This window comes from Cupressus sempervirens, chromosome 11 (assembly GCF_028749045.1).
Source record: "Cupressus sempervirens isolate cs-2001-9-10 chromosome 11, ASM2874904v1, whole genome shotgun sequence".
NCBI classification, from domain to species: Eukaryota; Viridiplantae; Streptophyta; class Pinopsida; order Cupressales; family Cupressaceae; genus Cupressus; species Cupressus sempervirens.
The window spans coordinates 815835068-815859218 of NC_143128.1; the positions used below are offsets into that span (position 1 = coordinate 815835068).

Sequence of the window (24151 nt, forward strand, 5' to 3'; positions counted from 1 at the left end):
TCTGTGAACTGCATGATTCTATAATTTTTTCATTTTGAAATTTACTATGATGGTGAGAACTAGCAAAAAAACTATAATTAGAATTTGAGAGTTCTGCTCCTATTTTATATTTGATAGCCGTACATGAACTCTTTTTGGCATATATATTAATGTACAGCTTTGTGTCTGGGCAGGCCAGAGAGCGGGAAAAGCAAGCAGAGGCAGAGCGCTTGCAAAGAGTAGCTGCTGAAGCTGAGAGGAGGCGTAAGGAACAGGAAGTGGCTATGGAAAGAGCTGCTCAGGAAGCAACTGAGAGAGAAGCAGCTTTAGAAAGGCGGCGCCAAGAAAAAGCTATGGCATTGGGTGTGGAGCCTGAGAAAGGGTCTGATGTCACACAGGTATACATTTCAATTATTATAACCCTGGTATCATTTTTGATCTGTAAATTTTTCTGGTATAATATGTAAAATAATTACATAGTTGAAACGTGATACATCCTTTACTTTACGAAATATTAGGTATATATTTCGTGTTATATTACTCTAGAAACAAATATAGATTAAAATTATTAATAATTCTTTAAAATTTCAGTAAATCTAGTCTAGTCAGGCACATCCTCTAGAATGTTCCATATGACATGTCCCCGCCCAAAAAATCACATGTTCAGGGCATATGGATAGGGGCAATTGATAGCTAATTTAGTAATTTAAAAAATAATAAATAATATTTAAATTTAATAAATAATCAATTTAATACTAATTGATATAATTTAATGTAGATAATATACTTTTAACATACATACGAATAAATTTAGTTTAATAAACAAAAAATTTCATTAAAAATGATTGCAAGACATCTTATATTATTTAATTATATTAAACTTAAGAGATTTTTATAAATTCTGCAATACCCTTGTTCTCTGTCCTCTTACTTGAATTCCCTTATGTACACTCAAAGCCTCGGTGTCCTCTACATTTGAAATAGTTTCCTCTAAACACCATTTTGTCATCTCTCCTATAGCTACTTTGTCCGCCACCTCTATGGAAATTTCTATCATCCCTTTGGTATGAACTCTCTTCCTTGATTTCTACCTTATTGTTCTGATCTCCGTAAGATCATCCTTCTCCAGCAAATGTTCTCTTCTCTGAAATCTTCAACCTCTTTTTCTTTGTCTTTCTTCTCGTCTCTTGTTCAGCTTTTCTTCAGCCTTTAGGGAATATTGATAAGCCTCTTCCACACTTTACACTTTGACCAAACTGATCTCATCTTGTATTGATACCCTCAAACCATTCAAATACCTTCCAACTTTTTCAACATTGTCTATATGACCAGATCTAATATCCAATTTGTAGAATTCCTCAGTATACTTCTTGACACTAATATCCTTCTGCTTTCGATTCTGCAACTTCTTAAACAAATTTACTTGGTAGTCAGTAAGTAAGAACTTAGCTTTCAATTTATGCACAATCCTATCCCATGATCTTTCTTCTTGACTCTTCTTTGTCTCAACAATCAAAAAGTCTATCACAAGTAGATCTGCATTTCTCCTTCCGCAAACCATCTTGTTCAAGCCCTCTCCAATTTAGGGTTGGATTCCTTACTTTTCCGCTCCACATGAATCAATCTAGGGCCTCAAGACAACTAGAATTAAGATAAAACTCCCAGAAGGAATGTAAACTTCTCTCTGCTACCACTTGGTGCAGCCAGTAACAGGAGGGACCTCAATGAGATTTGTCTGATCATTGCGGCAATAGTAATTTGTCGGAAACAACAATGAACGATTGAGAGACGAGCAAAATCAGCTTTCTTATTATCAGAAATTCAGTTACAATGGACTTACAACATGCAATGTTACATGCCATGCATGCAAGTCTGATTACTCATCTGAACATAACTTGGCATCATAATCAGGTGGATTAAATTGGGGTTTTGCATTCACTATAGTTAAGGCTCCTAGGAGTCTTTCCTCTCCTTGCTCAAGCACTTCTTCTGCTTCTTCCTCAACTGCTTCTTCATTCTCAGTCACATAATCGATGTACCTCTTCTCTTGGCAATTTTTACAACTTCCAATCTGGCTACTATTTGTCTCAACATATGCATCATGGTTTGATGTACATCTCTCTATCCACAAACCATCTTGCGCAATTCCTTTGCAATTGCAGGTTAGATCCTCACTCTGCCACCCACAACAAACAATTTAGGGCTTAACAACATTGGAATAGAGATCAACTTCCTCAACGAACAAAAACTTGCTCTGATGCCACTTAGTGCAGTCCAATCCATGCAGCTAGAGGCACACAACGGAACCAACAAGAATCAATTGGGAGGAAAGCAATATCAGCTTTCACATTATTAGAAAATCATTTACAATGGACCTGCAACATCCAGTCTTACATTGCAGGCATATAGGCTTGATTACAAATTGAAATCCTTACAATCCTTCATATTGAGCCTTCGAGAGGTTATCTATCTATCAACTACTGAGAACTAATATAGAGCCTTCACATACATTGAGTCACTTGGGGAAGATCGCATTCTCCAAAAGATAAGGAAAATGTATAACATGATAAAAGTCAGGACCCACATCATGAAGAACTCCCAACAATTAAGCTTGAGATGACATGTTGGGCAAGAACCTAGGAACTTCGTGATATGCACCAATAAGCTTCGGGGATTGGGAAATTGCATAGCAAGATTAGAAAACACAAATTGGTTGGAAAATGTGGAGACCAAGAATGTCATGTCAAGAATCCTCAAGATCTCAGCCCAGAAGTAACAGATCGAGATGTGAACATAGGTGAAGGTTCAACATGATGCTAGGTACATGCCACATGCCACAAGGTTCACAAGAACTAAAGATCTTAAGTTTTAAAGGAACACGACAACAAATACTTCAATTAACAAAATAGGAAGAAATATGAACAACTAAAAATAAATGTTTTAGGTTGATGCAAGATTGCCAAGATGCTCTTGCATCATCAGATGTCCACCAGTCTCCACAAGGCTTGACCTTGAGACGATTTGATGCTAAGAAAGGCAACCGCTACACCAAAAGCTTGAATTGGTTGTGAATGACACCCACAGATGTTAAGAGTGGGGTTTTCATCCCATAAGGTGCCAACATAGGCCAGCCCACTTGTAGACATGTCATTGTTGGCCCCATCATTTGGTTCGGTTACATGTTGCCAACATGGTGGAGGAATGTCCACTGGGATATAGCCAACATATTGGGTTTTCATCGGGCAGGGACATTGCATCTGATTTACAATCTTTCAAGTACTTTGTCATATTTATGTGTATGATTGTTGGATTGTTTGGCTGAGATTTTGCTTTTGTTTATTAAGTACTTCCATATACAGTAGGCATATTTATTTAGCCTTATTAAGGCTGACCAGTAATAAGATTTCTTTCAATATGAAACATTTAATTTTTTATTTGATGATTGACCTATTCCAACATAGCAAAGTAATTGAAGATTATAATCTTTTTACTAGATTAAAAAAAAATCAATTGACCTTTTGAGGTATTGAGTTTTGAAAATCTTCTCAATGGATATCCTCCCAAACATGAAACACACATTGTAGAGTAAAATATTTCTTATACTAGAATTGATAAAAGGACAATATGTCAAGATTGTGGCAGAATGATGTGCAAATGAGAGTTGAGAAAAACTTAGAACCTTTATAATCTCTACAACCATAACCTCACCTATGGAAGTGAAATAATCTAATTTTAATCTGTTAGATGTTTTGACTTAATAAAGGGAGTAATGTTAATCTAGGTTCATTCTTTCAATAGTGTCAACCAATCGAGCTAGGCTGAATATAAAACTGAAACATAACAGACATTTTAATCAAATTCTTTATAGTTTACAACTGCTACGCCCTTAATATTGGCGTATATAGGGTTATGAATAGTCAACTTGTGGCTATCTTAATCCTTAATTAAGTCATGTTATCATTAGTACATTATTATTTAGGTAGGTAGGTCAGCTTAGGTGTTATGTAGGGTTGTGTCTATTCAACCTAAGCATAATTAGGTATATATAGGAGGTTGTGAATCTTATTTCAAGATCATATTGTGAAGTGTGTTCTCATTAGAGATATTTGGAGGTTGCCCCGTCGAAGTGCCCTATTACTCTCAGTTATTATCAAGTATTTATATAATATTTCATATTATTTCTTCTATTGTGCAAGTTAGTTCATTACATGTGGTATTAGAGCCTCCACCTAGGTTTGAGTCTCGGAGAGGGTGGCAACGTCAACATTGCAGTGTTCGTTTAGGGCTCTTATGGCCAAGGGAGTGCCCACCGTATGGGCACACATCCAGCCCAGAGTCTGGACTGCAGAGCGTGGTGGGATGTTATGATCTTGGTGGGTGGCCTTCACTAGCACCTCGGGGTTTTGGTGCAATGGTTCGTACCAACAACTGGATTAATTATTTACTTAGTTCGATGCACTCAAATGCAAGCAAAACAGAGAGAGAAAGTCTATACATAGTAGACTGGAATGCTGTTCAAATGTGAATTAATGTAATATCCCTAGGGTTTGATATATGTTCTCTTCACCAGCTACAAAATCAGATAATATAATAATAATAATAATCTGAATACTACCAGTTTCCCAAAGGATGGAAAAATAATCAAACAGAAAAAATAGTCAGAGGAGATTGCACTATTTTAATTTCATATAGCAATTTATTTTACAGGAAATCTGATATTCTTACAGAGGTCCCTGGTGTAATGGCTTCTCAATTTTGGGGCAGCAGTAAAGTGCTCAACTGGTTGGTGTATGCATCTAAGGATTCATGCTACCATTGGTACTTATTGATGGAATATCTAAAGTGCCCAACTGGTTGGTGTAGGTTTTAAAGGGATCATGCTGACATTGTGATGAACAGCAGGAAGAAAGAAAAAAAGAAGAACTGTACAATATTTTTATGAAAAATAAGGAATATTCTAAACCTTAAAATATGGAACAATTTGTTAACATTACCCAATTGCAGAGTTATCTCTTAGAACTCTAATCTTGGTTGAAATTTGTTGCTCCTACATCAGATTCCCAAGGAACAAAAAGACTTGTTCATGGGCTCTTGTCCATGAGATCCTCAACATTGAGACCATGCTTGAATAGATCTGAACCTGTCATCCATGTGAAATCTTCAGGTGGGTAGCCCTTCCATTTGACCGAGTATTTCAGATGTTCTTTTCCTCTAGTTTTCGTGATGACTTGCATGTCCAAGATAAATTCTGGTTGCTTTGGTGTCGCTACTGTTGCTCCCATTCGATGACCTGTTCTTACACTGTCTCAGGATCCTGAATTGTTTGTTCCTTATCCTTGTAAGGATATAGGTCTGAAACATTAAATACAGGAGAAATCCCGATGCCATTTGTAAGTTGGATCTCATATGCATTCTTGAGAACTATTATAGAACTTGACAAGGATCAATTTTCTTTTCTTTCAGCTAATTATATTCTCCTCTTGGGAATCTTTCTTTTCTAAGATGAGCTAGGACCATATCCCCAACATTAAAATCGACTTCTTTTCTTTTCATATCAGCTCCCCTTTTGTTCTTAATGGTAATTTCCTTAAGTTTCCTTTTCACTTGGTCATGCAATTCTTGGATTACATTGGCAAAATCCTCACCATCAGCACTCCTTGTCTCCATCTTACAAAGACTTTTATAGCTCATACACTCCTCTATGATGCAAACTATACAAGATTTGAAAGGGTCACGTACCTGTACTTCTGTTAGGAGAATCATTATATGCAAACTCAGCTTGTGCAAGCACCAAGTCCCACTGTTTTGGATGCATATTCGCTAACCTTCGCAAGATGTTCCCAAGGCTTTTGTTAACTACTTCTGTGTGACCATCAGTTTGAGGATGGTAAGCTGAGCTGAAACTCAAAGTAGTGACCAATTTCTTCCATAGAGTCCTCCAACAGTGTCCTACAAATTTAGTGTCTTGATCAGAGACAATCCTCCTAGGAAGTCCATGTAGTCTGACTATCTCCTTGAACAAATTTGCAATACTAGTAGTATCACTTGTTTTTGTACATGGAATGAAATGAGCCATTTTAGAAAACCTCTCAACTACTACAAATATTGAATCATGTCCTTTGTGTGTTCTTGGTAGACCAAGTACAAAGTCCATACTGATCGAATCCCATGACCTATTTGAGATTGGTAGTGGTTGATGCAAACCTGCGTTCTGGCTGCTTCCTTTGGCATGTTGGCATAGTTTACACCTCTCTACAAACTTCTTAACATAATTGCCCATACTTGGTGATGCAGAGAAAAATTCAACGGAAGCAATATCAAAAAGGAACCAGCGCCAGCAAGAGATAGATTATAAAATTCTTCTATTTAATTTATCAAATGAATAGTACATACACTGGCTCTCCTGCAGATTTCTTCTCTCTGTAACTTCTATCTAGAAACTTTGCTCTCAAGCTTTACCTAAACCTAAACCTAAAACTCTATTTATACTTGCTAAGATAATCTACGAAACCTTCTAGATTATTACAATATAAAAAATTCTAGATCAATATAGATTATTACAAAATAGGAAAAACAACTTATAGAATACTCTAGATCAATATAGAATAGGGAAGAATGACCCCACAATGGTCTGAACAAATCCCAAGAAAATATCTTATTGTAATGAAAAAATCGAGATAATTTCCTCAAGTTGGCTCGTGTATAAATTATGTTCAAAAATCATTATGTGGGTGCTCCTGCACCACTTGGCCAATAATAATGTGAACTTAATTGAGCCAATGTCTTGTTTTGTCCAAAATGCCCTGCTAACCTTCCATTGTGTTTCTCCTTGAATAGATTCTCTCCATTGAAATAGAAAATCATTTCATTCATCTTCATCGTTTGGTGTAGGTTTTTGTTTATTCGTGGAAGTTAAAAAAATGCACGATTGAAGTTTTTAAAAAATTAAATTGGGATTTGCATTAAATATGTGAAAAATCAAACAGTAGTTGAGATGGCTGGAAAATCAAGGTATCTGACATGAATTTGTTCAATATCATATCTATGTCTGTATTGGATATGGGGATATATGCCCTTGGGGAGGGGCAGGGGCATGTCTGTTTTTCCTACCAATTTTATTTGAATTCTGAATATAATATACTTATATTCCTTATATGGTATTTTCATCGTTCAATGCAATGTGCTATTGTTTAGTATTTCAAAGTTTCATTTGGAAGGACTCAAAATAGCTTGTGATTGCTAATGATTAGGCCTCAATATTTATTATTGTTCTCAATTGCTTCATTCATGCAAAGTTAGCTGGGATTTGGATTTTGACTAGTCTTTGTCATTCCAGTAGTCCTCATCAAATCTAATGCAATTGCAATATGATAGATGGATTTATTTTGACAGGGATATCCTCGAAGCGATATAAAAATTGAGCAATAATAATCAGAGTGAAAGACCCAATCCAAATTCAGGGAGGGATACTCATTCTAATCATTCAGAAAATGTACCTCCAACAAAAGACTCATTTCCTCAAGACACACTTCCTTCATTCCTTCCAAACTAGGAACCAATTGTAGAAGAAGGGGAACAAACCTAATTAGCGTGGAAGAAATTACACAAATATACACAAGATTGGACCCACAAGTCAGGAACCTTACTCCCTTTAAAGAATACTATGAAACCAATCTATTAGAAAGTAAAAAAGAAAGCTATATAAATAAAGATCTTGAAACAAACATTAATATGGTATCATTACTATGTTTAGACGGAATAGGGAAAGAAACTGCTCAGTCATGGATTGAGAAATTGGATACATACCTATCTTATAGCCCCATGACAGAGGAAAGTGCCATCAAGTTTGCTATACTCCATTTAGTAGGGCCAGCCCACGATTGGTGGCATTATGGTCGCAAAATTGTAGGCCATAAAAAAATACTACTTATAATGAATTCACACAAAGGCTTATTAAGAGATTTGATAATAGAGATTCCGAATTATATTTCCAAGAGTTAATCCACCTGAGAAGAATTTGCTTGCGAGTTCCTATCATTATCAATTATGATTCCTGATCATTCCCAGAAAAGGCTCACCTCAATGTTCATAGAAGGACTCAAAAGCTCCAGTAGAAGCTCGGTAAAACCTTTTGAACCACAAAATTTGGAGGAAGCCATAAAAAAAGCTAAGAAGTTTGAATCAAATTACCTGAAGGAAAAGAATATGTTGAATAAGATACAACATAGACAGGAGGAGCCAAGGAAAGACGATTAGGGAAGGAATGTTATTCTTGTAAAGAACAATGGCGTTCAGGACATCGATGCCAAGGGAGAGATGAAATAATGAAGAAAGGCATATGTTTGAGATGCAAAGAAACATGGGAACAAGGACACAAATGCGGTAAAAGGAACCAAGTCCATAAAATTCAAGCAACACAAGAAGAAGAAGCACCATCAAAAAAAATAAAGGAGAATGACATTGATCTCAATACCCAAGTAAAAAATTAGTGGGAATTTGAGGAGCTTCGGTCCCAAATATTGAAATAGATTAGAGCATTGTGTTAGATAGTAACACAAAATGGAAATTAATATATTATGCAAATTCAATTTATTGTTAACTAACAAAATAAGAAACTTTGATTTAAGACATGGTTTTGACGTTCTTATTGAGTGTTGCTAATCCTAGTAGAGGATGTTCTTGGTGAGTGTCGCCATAAAGTATTCATTTATCCCTGTTATTAGTAAACTGGTCAAATTAGTCTTAAGGGCCTAATAGATGGGTATTGAAGAAATTGTGGTCAAATGGAGGGATTGAATTCTGTATTCTTGGTATTGTATAGAGCGCTCAAAAGGGTGTCTGGAATATGAGTTAGTTTGGGAAGATTAGTTGGTAGTCAAAAATCGTAGACCAAAAACCTATTAGGTCGGTCTAATTGGGCTCTTAGGCCTATTTGAGCCATATTGAAGGAATTAGTTAACAAAAGACCCTTGGAACCTTAAAACCATAGTTCAACTTCTCGTTCTTTGCCACTTCTCGGCGAGGCCAAAAAAAAATTCTTGGCAAATATCAAAGAGAAATCGGCAACTTCTCGGGAATTTTAAAAATGACTTTAATTTAATTAAAAATGCATTTTTTTCACAAAATTCAATAAGTAGATTCATGTATTGAGTCAGTAAATGAGTAAACAAACCAAACAAGTTGATCTAGCTATTAATAAATGCAATAAGTAACAAAATCGCATCCTAATATGGAATGCCAATGTAGTCACAGACTTTGAACTCTGAAACAAGCTACAAATAGTAAATACCGAATTGTCTTTGTCAAAATATAAGCAAATACAAATGTTAAGTTTAATATGAAACTAGTCTACATCTTCCTCTTCCCCATCCCAGTAGTTCTAGTAAAGTTTCACTCCTAATCCACTGGAAATCGCTAGAAATCAATACCAAACTCTTAGGTGCTGCTCCAAGACACTTTTCCTCCACCCAAGATGCTGAATGCAGCAAACGAAACAATAAAATGATGTTTTTTGTGCGTAGGTATTTACTGGATGCCGCCTGCGAGAAGACTGCAAGTTATCACGAGAAATTGCCGACTTCTTGCCAACTTCTTGCTGCGAGAAGTGCAAAATCTCGACCCCCGAAATCGGCGATAAAATCTCAAGTTTTATCGCCGCCTGGAACTTCTCACGAGAAGTTGATTTTTTTGCTAATATATTGGCGAGAAGTTGTACTATGCTTAAAACCACCTAAATTTGGGTTCATTTGACATAAGAAGACTATATCTAGAAGTTGGTATGTTTATGTGTAGGTTGAGTGTCCAAACCCCCCATGTCTCAAGAAATCAAGCCTATGGAATTCAAGCTTCTGCTGTCCATTCAATATCTCTCTTGGATGACATGTTCTCCCCTTCTACATCTCCATATGGAGGGAGTCATCTCTTTATGACACCCCTTACCCTAGGCAAGGATCACACCTCAAAGCTAAGCGTCATCATAACAAATCCCAGTTGGCTCATTTAGAGAGATTTGAATATTGTTTAAGGTGTTCCCTTAGCCTGCTCTAATGGCTTTATGTTGGCATTTTTTTTTCAAATTACTCATGGCCAATGTTAATTGTCTTTATTTTGGGCCAGCCACTTGATTTCATTTAATTGCCTATATGTAGTTATTTGAAGCTGTGACCAGGGTCTATGAAACAATGATGTATTTGTTACAGCAATTAAAATGAAGGCGGCAATCATTATTATTAAATTATTAATGCTTAAAGCAGCTATCTTAATTGAATAAATAGTGAACAGCAAGCTGTGACCACGGCTTATGATGCAGGGATGACATGATTGAAGTAAGTACATATGGAAAACCATAAAGAAAAGATTAAGTGCCAGTACATCTTATAAAGCCTCATTTATGAAGAGTGGTAGCTGGCAAGGTCCCTTGATTGTATCTTTTCTTAACCACATATTTAAAAAAAACTTTAAAATATGCATCAAGTCTCATTTATCATTAGCTCTTCCACAATCTTATGATTAACTATGTACTTTTTCCAGATATTTGAGCTGTATTTATATATCATTTGATTAAATAGAATCAAATCTTGTATCAAGCCTCATCTATTTCTGTCTGCTTTCTTTACATATTGTACTAATTTTTTATATTGCTTGATTTTTGTTCTGAGGTTCTGATATTTAGATGTTTAAATGTATTCCTTTTAAATAGGTGCTTGTGCGGTTTCCTAATGGGGAGCGAAAAGAACGGAGATTTTATAGCTCAGCAATGATTCAATCCCTTTATGACTATGTTGATTCCTTGAATTGCCTGAATGCCGAAAAATACAGCTTAGTCACAAGTTTTCCTCGGGTTGTGTATGGTTCAGACAAGTTTGCATTATCTCTGCGTGAAGCAGGCCTTCATCCACAGGCCAGTCTCTATGTTCAGGTGGAGGATGCATAACATTATTGGACTAACTTATGCTTGTGTTGTAGCATCATTTTTGGTCAATTGCAATTGAGCCAATTCTTTTAGCGGTAAAGTATATTTGCATCTACAATCCTGGCCAAGAAGCTTTCCCCGTAAATTACTTTGCTTTTATGGAAACTTGTACCATTTTCAAATATTGTTTTTGTTTGGGGGTATATATTTTATTTTCTTATGTCAGAATGCATTTAGGTACAGTTAAAATGTACACTGATAAACTTTGCACACAAGAAGTCAAAGAAACTCCAGCTGCTATCCAATTTAATAACCTTGCATGATGTATCTATGTAAGAAGGAAACTCATGACACACTTAATAACATCTAGTTTCCTGCCAGTTGCAATCTTTTTCTGTATTTTCAAGATCATGCAATTTTAAATATACACTTATGAAACAGAACTTTCAAAATTTTCTTTGACTTTCTTGTTAGTAATCTGGTTAGTCAGACAATCAGTTGTCTCTGTAGAGGTAGTTACATATGAAATGGTCTATTTATTTTTTGTTGTATTGAGATGTATTGTCTAAATTTGTTTGTGATACTATTATACTGTGATAGAAGATGTTACTCAGAATTTGATTTGCATTTTGTTAGATAAAAGTTTGCGAGACCCATATTTTCCTGAGCGATCAAACTCTTAACAGTTTCAGTTTAGTGTATCATTCAATGTTTTCAAGGCACTATTGTGGATGTGGCGATCTCATTTTAGTCATATATATGTGCAATTCCCGTTTCTGAAAATGATTTTAAGAATGCTTGTTTTCATCAGAAATTTGCCTTTTTTATAACACCTATGTGATTGTCTCTAGGTCCACAAAATTAGTACGCCTCAGGAAATGCATGAAGCTTGAAAGTCGTGATGAAAACTGTCAGGTGCCATCTACATGGTAGGCTCACCTTCTATCACTAGCCCACATACCTTTGGTCTGCACTGTGCCAGTATCTGTGTGAATATTGGTTTGGAAAAAGCACTTTTGGACTAAACAGTACTGAATTTAAGGGAGCTATTCAGACGCAGAGGCTGTCTTAAGCATGGCCGTTTGGCCAGAACATGTCTCACTTACCGCTCAACAATGGACTTAGTGGGAAAACAGGACTGAGGATATCCAACTGAACCTTTTTCAAGATAATGTACTAAAGAGAAGCAGGAGACTGCAGATCATTCCGAGAAGTTTCATGGCATATCTATGAAAACATAATACAATATACAAGCTACCTGTAAAATCCTACTTATTCTCTCACAGGAGCATCAACTAAATGTTACAGGTGATGGCAGATTAACCTAAGAATATGTTAACAAATTTAGTGTTCCGTGTAGTCTCCAAACCAATCAGGGAGTAAATAAAACATCTCCAAGATGGTTGGTAGAGAAAAGAATGTACTGATCCTTTTCAAGGTAAAGTTACAAAGTTTTCATGGTGAGTCTTGGATGAGTTATGGTGAGTATTCTGCCAGTTTGACAAAAACACTTGCCACGTAGAGATAGAATGTTGATTTAGATAAATTACAATAAAAACACTAGAAAAATGTGAATGTCTGGCTTTATAAGCACAGTAGCATTTCAACATTGTTAAGCGAACTGGAAGGATTTTATAGACGCCCCTCTGTCATGACTCTAAATCACATTGCAGCCTCTACTAATATTAGAGTGAGGTGATAACAATGACATGGAGGCCAGCCCCATTCACGAAACAATTAATACTAAACTGAGGCAATAACAGTTACATGGAGGCCGACCTTATAAACAAAACCAAGTGGTAGCAGTTGAATGGAGGAGCCAAGCAAGTTTCAAACAGGCATTCAATGTAAGAGCTGAATAGGGTTAGCCAGATGGCAGATCAGATTCCTGTTGTCTGCTGCCTAGGTTTGCAAATGAAAAAGGCAAAGCCCTATGTAGATCCTCACAAAATTCTCCTCCAATTCAATCTGAACAAAAACCAAGACAAAAGTGATAAATATGACGGCAACAAATTCCACAATCACAAGGGACTAACTGTAATATCCCCAAAAGTATAATAATTTATTCTGAATTTGAGAGGAAATAGTCAAATACCTCTGTAAATTGTTCCACAAACTATAGCACCGAGAAGCCCACCTGACTCCTCCAAGAAACTATCTAGGATAGATCAGTCTCCCTAGCGAAAATGTTGTCATCAGGGATTCATCCTCACTCTGTAAAGAAATCTGGATGATTTCTCAGAGACGATTGAGAGCAGGTCTCTCACTGCTAAAACTGTAATTCACAGGTTCCAAATCGTGGGAAGGATTAATCTGAGAAAACTCTCAAACCAATGATGATGATAAAATAAATATTCATTCCATACCTGCTCCTATCCCAAAGCCTCTTAAATTTTAAAATAATAGTCTTTGACAGTTTACCACATGGATAGGTGAATTAATTAGGGACTCTAAATCTTCCCTAAAGTTATTTTATTATTAATTATTAATTATTTTATTATTAATTATTAATATCACCCTTAATTTAGTTTTTATGTAACAATCCTAATTAATCATGATTTAATCTCCCTTTTGGATATATTTTAACCTTGTGAATAAGACAAAAATTGGACATTATGCTGATCTAGCAATGACCCACAAGTGGATTTGTTTGCGGACTGGTTCTCGCAGGGTTACCCCCTAGGTACCTATCTGAAGTCAATGCAGAGTCTTCAAGAAACAATCTAAGAAGTCAATCTATACAATTAATTTCATTAAAGCAGTCAAGAAGATAACATATTAATGAGATCTAAAGGCTCATGAGCATTCCGAAAACAGACCTTTGTATGGCATAAATCCTCAATCAAGTGCATCCTATGTCAATACTTTTCTTAGCAAAAAAAGTGGCATAGATATAAACAAGAGCAGCAGTCATAAGCTGTTAATTGAAGCTAATTGAGGTAAAAAGCAATCAAATCAATTTAAGACCATTCTGAGGAAAAATTAAATGATATCATCGTTCTTTCTGAGGACTGAGCTCTCGGACTCAATAGCTTCTCTGTGCTATTATATCAGAGATTCTGTCCGAGTATAAAATGTGAGCTCAGTCTTATGGTTGAGTAAGACAGGCTGAAACAAATGCCAACAGCACAATGCTACAAAACTGAGGGTGAATCTTTAACAGGCCAAGACAAAACACGCGGGTCACCAAAAGCTGATAGCTCTTTGACATGGTCCGTTGAACTTATTTTCTTCAGGTTAGTCCTTTTATAGAAAAGGATTAAAATTAATGTGCATTTTACTTTCGTATTGTGGAGGCAAATCTCAGATAACATATCCATTCTCTTGCTATTCATTAAAAAAGGATCAAGATTTGCATTTAAATTATGCATTCTCAATGCCTTGAATCGATGCAAGATGAACCTTTTCTTCCAAACACACAAGCCTTGTGGCCAAATGATCAGGTCATTGGTTGGATTATTAACCCTCTTCAGGACATTCATTGACGGGGAGGTGAGCTATACTCTTTAGGGAAAAAAAACATGTAGTCAAGATATATGGACTGTGAGCCAGAAATAAGGAAATAAGGAATTCCGATTTCCACTTAAATGATACTCTACTGTTCAATTGCTAGACTTTTAGGCTGCTAGAGTGCTTTACGCCAACTCATCAATAGCAACAAATCTAGTGTTTTTATAAATACCAAGAACAGATGGATCCAGGGAATCCTGAAAAGTTTACATTTCACCTCAGGCACTTTCAATGACCCATAGGAGACTTTTTATGAATAAGCCTTCCAAAACACATGGATCTCTATAGAACACAAATAAAACTGAACTGAAAAATGGTTCACACTAACAGGAAGAGTGCAACTACTTCAGTTGGTCCCATAAGCTGTCCCTTCATACACGTGGGGGTCAGCTCCCCTCCTTGAAAGTAGAGGGATTGGATCATGATACACTGGAGGAACTTCCACCGCAGGGAACTGCACATTCACCATTTTAGACTAGCTAGATAACACCACTCCAAAAAAATGTGATGGTTTAGAACTTCAGACTAAAAAAACGAAAGAATATTCTAACCAAGCCAGACCTAGCTTGTACCGCAGGCCCCTGAAATTAGCTGAGGTATCGTTGTCTGTAAGTATGACTTAACGTTATCACAACATTCCTGCACTTCAGTGCAAAATACAAGAAATCCACTTCGCCAAGATCGGTGAAGTTGGTAATTTGGTTTTCTGATGTTTTCAAGTATTACATGATTAATATTCTTTCAAGAACAGGAACTAGATATCCTGATTGCACATGAATTTACGTGTTCTAAAAATGATCTATGGTCGATAATTTTTTACTAACTATTGTGCTGTTATTGTTAAAATTCTTTGGAAGATTTTTCCATGTTATATTTTATTGTATCTGTTCAATACTGGGCTTGATCGACCCAATAAATTTATTTATGTTGTTTGAAGATTGCATAGGAAATTTTTTAGTATGGGAGATAGGTAAGTATTATGTTATCACATGGTATATCAGTTTCATTTTTAAGTTACAATTAAAAGGTTAAAACGTCCTTCAACATACTATCACCTTGTCATAGACTAACATAGTTAATGACGTGATATAATATACTTAGAAAACATGTCATGTGCAGACTTATCGGGGTGGTGAAGTCCAATGACAAAGTACAATAAATTACAATAAATTAACACATCAATTCTACTTGACATTTTAAAGAACACTTATAAATTCATACGTAACACGGTAATGCTATTATTTAGTTCTTGTTTTTAAAATAAAATTAGAGGCTATGCCACCCCCTTAAGAAATAGGCATGCCCTAATTTGAGACTTTATTTGAAAATTATTGATTTTCACACCTGATAAAAATGTTTTTCGGTCTGAAAAATAACCCGCACTAGTTGATCTCATAGCGTACACTACACATTTCAAGCACAAGTTGACTAAATTACTAATTAATTTGGCCAGCATGAGAAATATATTAAATTTTAATATTGTATAATTCAATTTGTCAGCCAAAATTTAGATTGCAATAGAGTTTGGATGTAACGAGGTTTTGACATATATAGATTATTTTTATTGTTTGTGTTTTCTTTCTTTCTTTCTACTATGTATTTGACTATGATACAATGATTACAACATGATTAAGCAGGTTTGGCATTTATTTTGTTAATTCAATATCCAATGTTGTGTCTAGATGTGGATAACTTCCAATAATTGTTAACGATGAACCCGAAATGACTGCATGTACTTGTACTTTTCATCTATAAGGGAACTTACAAATATAGAGGATTGAATTTGTAAAACTTGACCATAATATAATTCTCAATTGTCACTACTTTTAGTTGCAATGTCTTGCCCTTCTTATACTTTTAACTGGAAATTTTAGATCATCACTTTGAAACACCATCTCCATCTTCTTAGAAACACGTTAAGTTAAAGCCTTGACAGGAAAATACACCATGCGAAAATCTAAATAATGGATCGTGGAAATCTCTTCAGACTAACATGCACCATGTTCTTCTAGAAGATTTTGGAGTGACATGCATGATTTCTTTTAGAAGATTTTAGATTGTGGGCGAAGACTATCACTAAAATGGATATTTTTCCCTCATTCTTCACTTTTTGATTATCAAATGAACAAGATCATTGCTATCCTGAATATTTTGTTAGGTTTGAATATTCTCAACTAACAAACAACTAATCAACTAGCTTGTTTATTTAAACTGGATATTATGTGAAGTAGTGGATGGAGAGTCCAAAGAGAGGAATCTCCAATTGTGTACCAAGACATGAAATAACCTTGAATGGAAATAAATTTATTTAAACTGGATATTATGTGAAGTAGTGGATGGAGAGTCCAAAGAGAGGAATCTCCAATTGTGTACCAAGACATGAAAAAACATTGAATGAAAATAAACTCATCAATTTTAGATAACATAATATTTGCAACATACACATGCTTGCATTTGACTTATAGATTTGCTCACTAGTCACAACATGCTTATTGCAAGTTTACACGTATGATTTCTTTCCCTATAGTGCAAGTGTCAAATTCTTATTGCTAAGTACTTTTATATTAACTATGATTTCTTTCGCTAAAGCGCAAGTGTCAAATTCTTATTACTAAGTACTTTTTATATTAACTAGACCAAGTCTCAATGAATGCAATAAGTCTTTATATATTGTGAACGAATATAATTAATCCTAGCTTATAAATATGTTTCTGATAGTTAAAATAATGATACATAATAACAAGAAATCATACATAACACAATGATTTGTTGACTAGAGAAACCCTTGATTATAGAGAAAACTCTAGTGGGGATGGTAATATATAAATTCCCTGTCAAAGGATGTGACCCTATTAGGGGTTAAATACAACTTATTTAGTACAATTATCCCTATTAAAGGATAAATTCAAATTAGGAGACCTGGAACCCTTGTTAGAAGGTTCAATAAGAACAACTACACCCATTGTCTAAATGCTCCAATAAATACGAAAGACAATACTTTTAGATTTGCATCTTACTTGCCAAAGCAATTTCTTTGAAGTCCACTTCAATCAACCAACATTATCTTTGCTCTGTTAGGTCGTCTAACATAAAATCTTGCATCATATCTATCTAGACATACCATTCATCTGTCTATACTCTTTTTTCCAACCAAGGAAAACAATCTTCCTTTATACCCTTTACAAATAATTGATTAGGTTGGACTGTTAGAGCTTCCCCTATTTAAAATTAATTACATAGGACTGTGCTAAGGCATACATGCCTAATAAGAAATATAACAATCATTACATTAAGTTTCCCACATGTTACAACAATTTGCCAACGATGAGTTTCACACTTGTTTGACATAGTTGGATGTTAGTAAAATATACCACATGTTGCGCACTAGCGACCTTTCCTAAATAATCCAAATGCTTCTCACTTCCGAACATAAACATGTCTTTTATCACCTTCTAAGCTTGACAAGGTTCATTCATGTTCGCCAATAAGATGTAGCTAAAATGCTTGCAACTATCTCTGTGATTATTTCTTGTATATTGATATGCTATTAGTGTTTACCAAACAATCTATAACTTATCCAAATCATCACATAAAAAATAGTGAACATAGATATGATATTTATGCTCATTCTACTGCACATATGTGTGCTTGCATACACAATTTTGTCAACCACTATCCTTGCTGATATGATAAATAACCTACAATAACATAAGAACATATGTTGTCACCAATGACAATTTTTCATCAATACAACTCATTGAAGTGCCAACAAAGTCAATTCCTAACAATCTCGCCTTTGGCATTTATAGAAACATATGGTGAAAAACCATCAACTCAAAAGTAATAAATAAAATGCAATTTTCTGAATATCCTTAACATATACATTCTTCACTTGTGCATATGCCTTCTTTGATTATTTCTAATAGTTCCTTGCACATATCTTCCCTAATGAAATGTTTTTCACTAATCTTCTCCCCCTTTGATGATGATCTTCATCAAAGTACTTACATTAGATCAAGCCAATGTGCAACAAAAAAATGTCAAATGCCAACAAACATTGTTATTCCAAAAATCATTACATAAGAGTTGTAAGATTAGCTTTGCACAAATTGCTGCCCCCCGCCCCCTTCCCCCCCCGCCACCGAAGGAGCAATACCAATCATCACATTTAGATGAATAAATTTGACGTGAATACATTAGATTGATGTATATTTGCATCAATTATTATGCACAAGATGGGGCCATTACCCCAAACATATCTCCAAGGTACTCAAAAGTGTCTTTAGCCAAAGGTTTAGTGAATATATTTGTTGCCTTCTCTTTTGTGCTCACATATTTTAATCTGATTTCCTTTACTATGACTTTCTCTCTCAAAAAATGATAATTGCAATATGCTTAGTCTTTAAATGTAAATTTGGATTCTTAGACATATTAATTGTACTTGTATTATCACAATGCATGATAATAGGTTTAGAGAATGTTTTTGATTAAGGAAAACAGGTTTTGAAAGGTGTCTGAAACCCTGTACACAGCTTTAGATATTCAATAAGCTCAGAGACAAAATTGTAACAAACTGAAGAGGAGCTGGTCACCCCACAAACAGGGGTAACCGTGGTGACAAAAAAACTTATCACCAACCAAAACAAAATAACCAACTAGGAAGCAAAGATTTGAATGGAAGGATCTACCTCCAAAAAGCTAGGCACAACGAGGGAGCTCATGATACACCCTTTGATTTAGAGTCTCCCTTGCTCCGACTGAAGATTCATTTCTAAAGGAGGAGCAGAGGGCTTTGTTTTCTTTCTTTTAACCACAATCCAACCATCCTCCAACTTAGTTGCCTCACCAATCCAATCCCTAGAAGAAATTGAAGAGTGGAGGCTAGGGGGAGCAGGAGCAGCAACAAACTCCCTAAGAGAGTCCATAGAAGGATGGCCTCCCACAGGAACATGAAGATCAGCCGAGACAAGGACAGGGGCAGGAGAGGGACTAGGGGCCAAACACCAGCCTTTCACAGCAACCACTGGCACCGAATCATCAATAAGGGGAGAGAGGACCTGACATCCTTAGCAACCACAGGCTTTGGGATGTGAACAACATGGGGCGAGCCAGAATCATCCGTAGCCTCTGAGGAACCTTCCGAGAACAACTCTGAGGACTTAAACACCATGTAGTGCTTAAGGGATGCCCCAAACCACCAAGAAGGTGGAAGCCTTGGATTAGTCTTTCCAGCAGCACAACGAGCAACGATGTGACCTATCTTATGACATTTTCTGTAGTGGAAGGGAATACCTTCGTAATCCAACATTTGGGTCCAACAACCCCACAAAGAGTCCAAACAAATCTCTTCTGGAAAGCCCTTTGAGACATCCATCTCAACAAGAATTCTTGCACACGTTGAATGGAGGACAGCAAAAGTGGCTGAGTCCACATATAGAAAATCTCTGAGAGAGTTCTTGATAGTTTCCAAAACAAAGTCTATCTAGAGATGCATCGGGAGGTTCGAAAGCTAGACCAAGATAGGAATCTTATTAAAGGGTTCAGTAAGTGGATCAAAATCCATATGCCATGGTTTGGCCATAAGTGGGTATCTGTCTTGCCATGAAAAACTATTATGACACAAAATGGTCTTCCTATCCTTAGCACTTTCAAACTTTACAATGAAGAAACTTCTGGCATTTGGAAATATCTAGACACCATGGTCTAGGATTGGTTCCCATAGCTTGGAAATCCAAGCATGGAGATCAACTAGAGAGGGCCAAAATCCTCGAAATCGGAAGATGGCAGCAAGGGAGGAGAACTCCTCTGCTGTATTGAGAATATCATCAACTATTTCATTATCTAAGAGGACCTTAACAAGTTTGGAGACACTTATAGGGACAACTACACGGGGATGAAGAGGCCCAGAACCAGCACGAGAAACACCATGAAGACCCTCTTCAAAGGTGGTCACATCAGCATAGGAGGCAACCCCATGAGACCCAACAACTGGAAGATTTGCCAAAGGAGCACCTACAGGAGGCAAATCCACAACAAGAGGCATATCCATGGGATGGGATGGAGCGCCTGCAGGAGGTGAGCAAACCCTACCATCCCCCAAGGTTGATGCAAACACGCCAAACTTGTATAGGGACAGAATAGAATGAAGCTACTGAAGAATGTGCACGTCTGGAACAAGTTTTTGAATTTAAGGAGATGTGCACCCAGGCGCGTGAGCAAGGTTAGAAATGACATGAGGCATATCGCAATCACATCTAAAACCTAGGAAATAAAGCAAACTAGGGTTAGAGAATGTTATACAAATGTACTTTAGCATCTTTTTATCCACATTAACTGATTACAATTGTTTGATGCTGCTACATATTCTACTTCTGTTGTAGATTGTGAAATGCAATCTTGGTTCTTGCTCAACCATGATACTAATCTTCCTCCGAGATAAAATGCTCCTTCCATTAATATGTTTTTTATCATCACCATTTCCTACCCAATCAACATTAGTATAAGCATATAATGCAAAGTCATTTTCTCTCTCACACCACAATCTATTCCAAAATTCCCTTCAAATATCTAAATACTATTACTGTATGTGATTCTTTACTGTAGTTAAAATAACTCTCAATATCCTTATTAATTCTGAAACATGTAAATAATAGATGAAACAACAAAAATATAACCATACACAATAACACCAGATCTATTAACTAGGGAAACCCTTGATCATGGAGAAAACCTTGGTAGGGATGGTACCTACAAGATGATGTACTAATATAAAATTTCCTTGTGAAAGGAAAAACCCTATTAGGAGTCAATGTAATACATACAATACATATTAGTCTTTGTTAGGAGATTCCAACCCTGTTAGGAGTTGATAGGAAGATAGAAGGACCCATTGTCCAAACAACTTCAGTGCTATCTCACTGAATAATACAATTATACATCAACACTACCCAACAAAAAATTCTTTTCCAAATATAGTTCCTTGTAAGCTCATCGTAACTCAACTACACCAACCACTTCTCTAATCGAAAAGATATTCGCATGTAAGTTTACATATACAATATATTTATTGATTACATAATATTTGCACTGGATGATTACAACCACGAAAATCATCCTTCTTTTATACCAGGTCCTAGAATAAGTTTTTGAGTTGGCCTTGAGGCTTTCTCAATTTACAATAATAATATAGGACCATCTTAAGATATTCACACTTAAACGCCACAATACAATTCACATCATTTTACAATTACAAGCAATTTTTCGACTTATAGTCTTTATAACTCTTCATGCATTGATCACCTAAATGTGTGTGATTAAACACAACATCCTCAACATGTCTTCTACCTCTTTCCAAGTTTACTTGACCATATTCTATCTCTGTTAGGAGATACAATCCAAACAACAGTAACCATTAGCCAAAAACTTTGTCTAAAATCTATCATCACCAAAACCATCATAACTCTATCTACTCTTCATATTTCTGTACTCATTTCTAACTGTAGAATTTGGACACACTGTAGAACATCTCCTCAATTGTGCATAAGCTCATCTGCATTTCTCAAATCAAACAAAGCCAAACTTTGTCTGCTGCACTACTAGTCTTAACAAATAACCAGTATGTTGACATCAATGAAAAAATCTATTATGAAAGCAACACATAACCTCTAAATTATGTCTCCAACATTTCTAGGATACCCCCCATGGGAATACCATCAACATTCAAGAACAATCTCCCCCTTTTGCATTGATGACAACATAGATGAAAAACATCTAAGTTACATGTATACCAAATGTCTTTGTTGCAACTGATCCCACATTCATGCTAATCATGAAGGATAATGTTAATCTCCCCCATACAACATCATCTTTTCAAATCCTCTTCATCAATCAAATCTCTCTTTCATGAATATCTCTCCCCCAAAGGATAAGCTTTCATAGGATGTTTTTAATGTACTATCCCTCCCCCATTGAAACTAATGAAAAATGTGTCATTATGTCAATTCTCTACATAAGATCCAAAATAAGCTCAAGTGTCCAAAGACACTATTAAATACCAGTTACCAAGAGTCCTTAATGGCTTAACTCAAACACAGATACTCCCCATAGAGGAAGCAAAAGGCATCTAGTCCAGATTAAAGAAATAGTGTTGTATTACCACTAGACTGATACAATATTTGCATCAACTACTCAAAATTAGGTTGAGCATACCTCTCAAGTACTCAAATGTGTCATTCACCAAATGTTTTACAAATATGTCTGCTATTTTACTCTTTGTGCTAATATACTCCAATTTGATCTCTTTCTCTCCAATGTTTTCTCTCAAAAAGTGATACTTAATAGATATATGCTTTTTCTTTGAATGTAACACTGGATTCTTTGACATACTTACTGTGCTTGTGTTATCACAATGTATGATAACAGGTTCTGTCAACTCAATTCCAATGTCTTTCAACATTTTTTTCATCCAAATAATCTGATTACAATTGTTGGATACTACTACAAATTTCGCTTCTACCATACTCTATGAAGTACAATCATGTTTCTTTCTTAGCCAACAAATCAATCTTCCTTTCAAGAAAAATGCTCCACCACTAGTACTTTTTTTGTCATCTACACTTCCTACCCAATCCGCATCAGTGTATGCACATAAAGTGAAATCATTTGATCTATCATACCACAATCCATAATGATGTGTACCCTTCAAATATCTAAAAATTCTCTTTATTGCTCCATAATGTGACTCATTAGGACCTGCTTGAAATCTTGCCACAATTCCAACTATATTAGCTATATCAGGTCTAGTGTGTGCCAAATATTGCAATCCACAATCATAGATCTATATTTTTTCTTCTCAACAGTAGGGGTTTCATATTTTCTAGATAACTTATGTCTAGTTATCACAGGTGTTCTTACAAGTTTACAACTTTCCAAATCAAATCTCTTCAATAGGCCTTTAAGATACTTAGCATGTGATATGAAAATACCATCTTTATTCTCAAAAATTTGGAATCCCAAGGAATACTTCATCTCACCAATCATACTCATCTCAAACTCTTTCTTCATTTCTTCTACAAATTGCTTACTTGCTTCATCATCTCCTCAAAATATTAGGTCATCCACTAATACCTCAACAATCAGTAGCCACTGCCAATCTTTTTCAAATATAAGTAACTATCAACATTATCTTTTACAAATCCCAAACTTATTAGATACTTATCTAATATCACATCTATTGAAAATGGATTGTTTGAAGTGGAGAACCTATCATGGAACAATCATTGTATTTTTAATGATGTCAAACCTGCTACTTGTTGGTGAGACAATTGGTTTTTGGCCTGAATGCTATCATTTGTTTGATTGATGAAGATATTTGAAAAGAGAAGATAACAAGAGAACCTAGAGAAAGGTTGAGTTATTTAGTGTATAAAAGGAGCACTAAGACCAAGTAAGACATTTTTGATATTATGTATTGTTGATCTACTTAAGGCTAAAGTAAATGATTACTTTAGCTTAAGCAAAGAAGAAGTGTTCATAAAAAGTGTCTGCGAAGCCTAGCCGAGAAAACAGTGTAAGCCGAGAAAATTCTAGTTTAGGCTGAGCAGAAAGTTAGTACAAGCGTCAGCAAAATTTAGTAAGTGTCGAGCATCCAAAAAATAACAGTGATGACCGAGTTGAGAAGACGTAGTTGGTGCCGAGCAACCCAGTGTTGGGCGAGCATCAGAAGACTTATTGCCTATGAATAGTGTAGAT

General features: G+C 35.7%; 1 protein-coding gene across 2 annotated transcripts in view; it reads left to right on the forward strand.

The window, feature by feature from the left end:
* The window catches only part of LOC149532056 (UBX domain-containing protein), a 32010-nt gene extending 20739 nt beyond the window's left edge, over positions 1 to 11271 (forward strand). For both annotated transcript variants that reach the window (XM_089807899.1, XM_089807900.1), the window contains exons 4-5: positions 174 to 377; positions 10679 to 11271. In XM_089807899.1, coding sequence (XP_089664025.1) covers positions 174 to 377; positions 10679 to 10912 — 438 coding nt within the window. In that variant the 3' untranslated portion in view covers positions 10913 to 11271. The remainder of the gene's footprint in view (positions 1 to 173; positions 378 to 10678) is intronic.
* Positions 11272 to 24151: the final 12880 nt, after the last annotated feature.